Genomic DNA, 8105 nt, shown 5'->3' on the forward strand with positions numbered 1-8105 from the left:
CTGAATATCATCTTAGACTTAACTCTAACACACACCTAGATAGATCTAGAACCATCATGTCTAGTGTTTTCCATCTGTTATCGACTCATTTGCATATTCCTAATTCATATTTATCTGTTTAATTATTTGGTCATTAAATCTTCATAACCTACATTTGGTTAAGTGTTCCTTCATTCCAGAAAAGGGGTCAATGTCACGGTTACGTTCTCAAACCTTTAGATCAACGAGCAAATTAATTTCTAATTAATTAATTGATCTAGATATCTGATTATAGAGTTGTTAAATTGCCGATTATCCGGCTGGTGCCCCATTCTACTCTTAGAAATACGATTCAAACTTACCCACACTTAGGCAGTGTGTCATGTTTGAATTCTTGAACAATTCTTTAATCAATATCAAACCTGAATGCCCCGCCCCCTTCACAAGTGGGTGGACATTCATAACCTTACAGTACTTGTACTAGTATGTTACCCTACACAATACAATACAATACAATACAATACAATACAATACAATACAATACAATACAATACAATACAATACAATACAATACAATACAATACAATACAATACAATACAATACAATACAACACAACACAACACAACACAAACCAGATGAACTAAGTGAGTGACTGAAGAGCAGCTTTTTTTTAAATATTTAGTATTAATAATTAATTAATTAATTAATTAAATAATAATTAATAATAATAAATATAGCCGCAAGCGGCAATGATCGGCCCTCACCACGCCGCCGCCACACCGCCGCCAGGCCGCAAGAGGAGGGGGCGCTAACGCGCCCCTATTGTCCTTTTATTACATCTACTGCTGAATCTGTGAAGCTGTCACATCTTCTCCCCTTTGTTTTACCATCAAAAAGCTATTTTATTTTGAATTCTTGGCAAAATGTGCGGCTTTGCCGCACAGACACCGTGACTCTTTGAATAAAAATGTGGATAACTTTTTATGGTCCACATAAATTTCACGTTGATAGGGCTAACGCCCTGGGAGGAGTTGGTGAAAGTCTAAAGTGTAAACATGTTCTGGTGATTTCCCCATTGGAATAACATGGGAGGTTTCGGTCATCGCTACAGCAAAGCCGTAACAATTATGACATGGGTCTCATTTACTTTTTTGATTGGGATGCCAAAATTGAGTTTTGTGTCAAATTTCAGATAATTTCGCAAAACTAAACATTTAACCTCCATATAAAATCTGTAGGGGGCGCTGTGGCGCCAAATTAATTAATTTCACTTCAAGTAGGTTTAGGGCAAAGAGTTTAACAACTGATTCTAATTTGACGCAATTTGGACTTTATCTGCGCAAACGGCAGAAATGTTAAATTTGGGAGATTTCTGAAATTCTAGCTACAGTTTGCGGCTTCGCCGCTCAGAGACCGTGACAGGTATCAATGTAATTTGGATAACTTTTGATGTCCCACTCCTCAGTAGCATTTTCACCAAATTTCAGCTTTTTAGAGCCAACGCCCTGGGACGAGTTCGTCAAAGTACAACGTTTGGAAAAACTCCCGAGTCATGCTTAGCCATTTTTGAACCAATATGGCCGACATTTGGTTGGGTGGACGGCGTTGCCGTAATAATATTTTTTACTTCTCTTGTCACCATCTACCTCTGCGCCAAATTTCATGATTCTACGATCAGATTTTTTTGGGGTCATTTCCTATCTCAATGCATTTTTGGTACATTTGGAAGCGATGACGCGCCAATTTTTTTTTATTTTAGAAAAGGGAAATAGCCAGAATGTAGAGAGGCACGATTTTTAGAGGTGTGCAAATTTTTGTGACTTTTCGTCAATGTTCACTGGGTGAAAAATAGGGGGGTTGGTCCCGAGAAGAAAGAAAGAAAGAAGAAAGAAGAAAGAAGAAAGAAGAAAGAAGAAAGAAGAAAGAAGAAAGAAAGAATAATATTCCGATGCGAAAACAATGTTTCCCATTTTTCAAATATTATAAACTACACATTTTCGGAAAGCGCTCGTGCTTTCCTACCTCATGGTGTGGGTCCCTGGTCACTGACGGGTACTTTCGTTAATTTTGAGTGGGCTCCGCCCACTTTGTGTTTTTGGCCCTCTATACAGTAATAATGTTAAATTTTTGCATTACATGCTTATATGCACGGAACATGCAAGAGATGGGGAACGTATTCGTGAGCTACTTAGCGCAAATGAGTGCTTTATAAGGGGATGACGACCAATGTAAAGTGCTCGTTTAGTGCGCACTTTTGCACGGGCTTCGCCCGTTTACAACGGTAATGTTCCATTTTCCTACTACTAATTAATATGCACGGGGCGTGCGTGAGTGAAGGAGTGCGTTAGTGAGTGTTTGGAAGTGGGCGAGCGCTTCGCGCTCGATTTCGTGCGCACTACGTGCGCACTTTCGCAGCCGTGCTTTGCACGGCCTTACGAGATTAATAGGCCTCTCGCCAGCTTGTGGCGCTCGGGCGTAATTAAACATGCAACTCATAAATTGTTAAATACTTTGTCAGCAGTTAGTTATGACTTAAGTTATTTAAGTTAGTTATTTGACCCTTTACTACTTTTCTACTGCTTTTAAATGTGTCTACAGAGCCGCAGCGCGCGGCCGAAACTGCTAGGCTATTTCATGCCGCGGCTCCTGAAACTGCTGGGCTATTTGACCGCGCCGGGTTAGACCGCGCCGGGTTAGACCGCGCCGGGTTAGACCGCGCCGGGTCAGGGTTAGGGTCAGGGTTAGGGTCAGTGTCAGGGTTAGAGTTAGGGTCAGGGTTAGGGTTAGCCATGAGGCTATATGGCTGTGCCGCGGCTCCTGAAACTGCTGGGCTATTTGACCGCGCCGCGGCTCTGTAGCCACGGCCTTTAAATGTAGATTGTTTGATTTTCCTGTCTCTTAAATGTGTGATGTTTTTATGTTTTTTGTGTTGTTAAATGTTCTCTTTGCTTTAGGTCACACATGAAAAAGAGGTGGTTGATGGATAAATAAATAAATAAATATATATAAATGAATTTATAAATAGACTTTTACATTTCCAGTTTCCGCCACTGCTGATGCTAAAAGTACAAATTCCAGTCGGAGGAGAAGAAAGACTGGATGTACACGGTTTAGAACACGACTGATGTGAGTCACTTTGTCGTCCCTCAGGACCGTACTACCACTCGCGCCCGAGGCAGAGGATCCCGCGCGACTTGGCCATGTGCGTGACGCCGAGCGGACAGTTCTACTGCTCCATGTGCAACTGCGGCGCCGAGCAGGAGCCGGACTTCAGGCAGCACCTGGAGAGCAAGCAGCACAAAGCCAAGGTGTCCGAACTGCGCTACCGCAACGAGATGGTGACGCTGGGCTACAGCTAGAGGGCTCTGCAGAGGGCTCTGCAGAGGGCGCTGCAGAGGGCGCTGCAGAGGGTGATGGACAGGGAGAGGGCGCTGGAGAGGAAAAGGGAGCTGGAGAGGGCGTTGCAGAGGACGCTGGAGAGGGCTCTGGAGATGACGCTGGACAGGGAGAGGGTGCTGCAGAGGACGCTGCAGAGGGAGTTGGAGAGGGCGCTGCAGAGGGCGCTGGAGAGGACACTGGAGGCAGGGAAGTTTAGGGCCTGGGCATCTCACATGGGACACTTTAAGGCCTGGGCATCTCACACAGGACAGGGCGCTGGAGGAAGGGAAGTTTAGGGGGCTGGGCATCTCACATGGGACACCTCGGGCCTAGGCATCTCAGACGGGACACTTCAAGCCCGGGCATCTCACACGGGACACTTCAAGCCCGGGCATCTCACACGGGACACTTCAAGCCCGGGCATCTCACGCGGGACACTTCGGGCCCGGGCATCTCACGCGGGACACTTCGGGCCCGGGCATCTCACATAGGACACTTCAGGCGAGACACTACAGGAAAAACGCTCATTTCGCTCATTTCCCCGATATTTGAAAGGTGATTTTTACTTGAACCGGACCCCAACACAAGCCTGCGATGGTGACATGTTTTTAATCACGCTTAGATGAAGATGATCTTGTGGTTCGTGGCATATCTGCGACACGGAGCGCACAACAGCACACACACACACACACACGGTTTCGTAATAACACACACGTCTTTAGGTATTATAAGCCATCTACAAATGCTAATAAAGTGTGGATTCATGTGTTATGAATATGTTTATGAAGTTATTCAAAAGCGTTGCTATGGCTTTTTTAGGTCAGTTTGGTCTCTCAGTATAAAGGCTTTTACGTGAAAATAACAAAATTGTCCAATCTGCGCCTAAATATGTTTTATTCTATTAATTTAATGCATTCGCTTTCATCGATTTTGCAGCAAATAGTAAATAAGAAAGATAAAATATTTTTTAAAAATCGAATAAATCAACAAGACATTTAAACCTGGATTTATACATTTTTCAGATTTTAACGTCCCAAATTCTAAATAATATTATGTGCAATTTTACACATAAAATGCCTTATTTTTGTATGAAAATATTGCTCGGTGAAAAACTTGTAATAAATTTGTTTTTAAATATGTAACAACACAATACGTCTGAAATTGATTTATCTAAATTTAAGATTATTTTCACCTGCAGTGTCTCGCCTTTAACGGAACAAAACTAAATAAAAATCCAAATTCTGGGGTAGTACCATTCACTCAAGTACTTTTTAAAAAATTGTACTTTTTAGAGCAGTTTTCAGACGCCATACTTTTACTTCTACTGTACTTCTACTCTTCTAACGCTTCTGTAAAAAACACAACAGATATTTTATTGGAAAACGTACTGTATATTTATGAATTCACAAGGTCAATGTAAGGTACTACAAAGTATTTATGTATTTATTCTGAGTTTTTGTCATGAAAGTCACAAACAATTAACAGTTCGAGATGCAAACTTAAATTGTACGGGAAACATAATTGATATTTTCATTCTCCAAGACTTTCTACAAGCATTTATCAGTCGTAAAAGAAAGACGATGCCAAAATCACGTGGTGTAAAATAGCTCCGATACTCGCAAATCAGTGTATTCTGGTTTGAAAACAAAGCACAATGAACTTTCTGTAGTAGTAGTAGCAGTATTAATGTGTTTCAGCCAAGTGTAAATACTGCGGTTTGTGCCTTCGGTGTGAATCAGGCTGAAGCCGTGTCGGGGGTTTGTGGATGTGGATGTATCATTAGACCTGGACCCTTATATATTAGCTCTTCAATTCATTGATTCTGGGCAGTTGGCAGATATTTAGGTTGTGTTTGGTTGTGGGGAAGGTGCGGCCCAAACTCGTACAGCGATTAGGAACAGACATTAAATTTAGAGCCGCCGCGCGACCAAAAGACGAGCGTTCTCAAAGATGTTCTAATTAAAATGTCTTTCTACAAACTGGAAATGTTGCTGCTTTGACTCTGGACTTTCTTGTTCTAAAGTCTTACAAATGTGCGCAACAGAACCTGCTAGCTCAGTGTTAGCATCAGTGTTAGCCCAGGGTTAGAGCAGGGTTAGCTCATGGTTAGCGTCAGTTTTCGCCTAGGATTAGCGCAGTGTTAGCTCAGGGTTAGTATCAGTGTTAGCTCCGGGTTAGCATCAAGTGTTGGCTCAGGGTTAGCATCAAGTATTAGCTCAGGGTTAGCATCAAGTGTTAGCCCAGGACTAGCGCTAGATTAGCGCAGTGCTAGCTCAGGGTTAGTATCAGTGTTAAATGAGGGTTAGTGTCAGTGTTAACTGAGGGTTAGCGTCAGTGTTAGCTCAGGGTTAGTGCCAGTGTTAGCTAACACAGTGTAACACTGTGTTAGCTTTAGCTCGAGGATAGCATCAGTGTTAGCGTCAGTATTTCCTGTCTAATTCTATGCGGTTTTCACTAATTCAGTCTAAAATTAATAAATACTTTAAGATCAGTTTAAGTGGATTTATCTGAAAACATGTTAAAAACGTCACAAAAACAGGTAAATACTTTATAAAGGGAAGTGTTTGAGTCTCAATGCTAACGCTAAATTTGTTGATTTTAAATTCTCTTAATAAAACAAATTAATTGGACAGTTTTTAATTTAAAATTGAATTGGTTGTTTGTTATATATTTTACTTTTTAATAGCAATTAGCATTAGCGGTGAGAGTCCATTTGCAATATATTAGATAAGATAGCCTTTATTTGTCCACACAATGGGGAAAATTTTGATAACTTAAAATATACTAAACGTTTTTCATTGTTACGATAAAATGGCCGCTAGTGTGAGAAAGCCATATCCAGGTCTTTTATACATCCACAGGAAACTCTGCCATGTTTTAATATTAAAGACAATGTAAATATGCTACTGCACCAAGTAAATATGAAATACATTAGTTATTGTTATTGTACATAGTTTTAATGTGATTTCATATCGACCCGAGATTGAACGGAGAGAATGGATATTGTGTGCAAGAATTTGTAAAATGATTTGCTGAAATTTAAAATGGAAATGTTGTTCTACTGTTTGTGTTAAAAAAGAGGAAAAAAAGAGTTTAGTTGTCATGGGCTGCGTTCACACTTGTCCTGGTTTAGTCCTGGTTTAGTTCCTGGTTTGGTCTTTGGTTTAGTCCTGGTTTAGTTCCAGGTCTGGTCTTTGGTTTAATCCTGGTTTAGTTCCTGGTTTAGTCCTGGTTTAGTTCCTGGTTTTGTCATTGGTTTTAGCCAAATGTAGATTTGGTTTAGTCCTGGTCTAGTTTCTGGTTTGGTCTCTGGTTTTAGCCAGATGTAGATTTGGTTTAGTTCCTGGTTTAGTTCCTGGTTTTGTTTTTGTTTTAGCCAAATGTAGCTTTGGTTTAGTCCTAGTTTAGTCCTGGTTTAGTTCCTGGTTTGGTCTCTGGTTTTAGCCAGATGTAGATATGGTTTAGTTTCTGGTTTAGTTCCTGGTTTTGTTTTTTGTTTTAGCCAAATGTAGCTTTGGTTTAGTCCTGGTTTAGTTCCTGGTTTAGTTCCTGGTTTAGTTCCTGGTTTGGTCCTAGTTCACTCCCAGTTTTGAAGTGTTTTTTGTTCTTTTTGTGAACGTGTGAAGTGTGAACGCAGCCTTTTTTAATCTCGAATGTAAACCAAGTGTCACGCAGCAAAACGTGTGCATTTTATTTATTTGACATTAAAACATATAAGTTTTATTTTTAAAACAAATTAGCGTAAGAGAAACACATAGATGCGTTACATTATAATTATAGTTAAAGGTGCACTATGTAACTTTTCTGGTACTTGCATTTTTCCCATAGATTTTGCTCGGGCTCATTATCAACTCTATTTTTCTATTACCTTATCAATCAACAAATCGTGACTAGACAACTATGAAAAATAATTGCAGTTGCATTTTGACAACAAAGACGGCAATAATTAAATAAAGTTAAAAAAAAAGGATAAACTATTTCAGATTTACTTGTTTTTCATAATTGTAAATATTCATTGTATGTAACAGCCGTCCGTCACTATATTTCAACCTTTATTCGATTACAAACAGATTAACAAAATGTATAAATGTGCAATAGAAATCATCAAAAACTCACTTACCTCCTTAAAAAGAAACAAAAACACCTGCAATCGAATAAAATAAAAGAACAGAACCGTTATTCTTTGCGACACAAGTAGAACGCAGAAGAATGAAGAGATGCAGTGAAACATTAGGATCTAAATATACATATTATGTGTTTGAAGTATTCCAGGCGAAGTATGACCTCGTGGAGCGGGTGAAAGAGAGAAGTTACACAGTGCAACTTTAACTATTTTTTTGAGCGATTGTCGAGTTCCGTCTCCGTCCTTGAAAACGCCCCATAAAAGTGTACACTGTATTTTTGTACGTTTCTAGTCCGTTCACAGCTTGATATGTTCAGATGTATCATTTACACGTGCGCGTCGTTACTGACTGTGGACATACATTTGTGATGAACATATTTAGTATGAAAAAAGATGTAACCTCAAATATACTTGAAAATGATGTTTTCCTGTGGGAGGAGAATGAGACGTTTCAGACCTCAGACGTGTCTGGTGTCACTGCACAAAGTTCACTTTTTACAGATTTAAGAAAAGTGCAATAAAAGTATTCATTTCAACACATCGCGTCTTTATTTATTTATGTATTTATTTACCGTATTTTCTGGAGTATAAGTCACACCAGCCAAAAATGTCATAATAGAGAAG

General features: G+C 39.9%; 1 protein-coding gene across 1 annotated transcript in view; it reads left to right on the forward strand.

The window, feature by feature from the left end:
* Positions 1–3339, forward strand: part of zmat3 (zinc finger, matrin-type 3) — a 36323-nt gene extending 32984 nt beyond the window's left edge. The window contains exon 7 of the mRNA XM_072439390.1: positions 3131–3339. Coding sequence (XP_072295491.1) covers positions 3131–3339 — 209 coding nt within the window. The remainder of the gene's footprint in view (positions 1–3130) is intronic.
* Positions 3340–8105: the final 4766 nt, after the last annotated feature.

Source organism: Eucyclogobius newberryi, unplaced genomic scaffold (assembly GCF_026437365.1).
Source record: "Eucyclogobius newberryi isolate DKJ021-1_F unplaced genomic scaffold, fEucNew1.0.hap1 SCAF_9, whole genome shotgun sequence".
Lineage (NCBI taxonomy): Eukaryota > Metazoa > Chordata > Actinopteri > Gobiiformes > Gobiidae > Eucyclogobius > Eucyclogobius newberryi.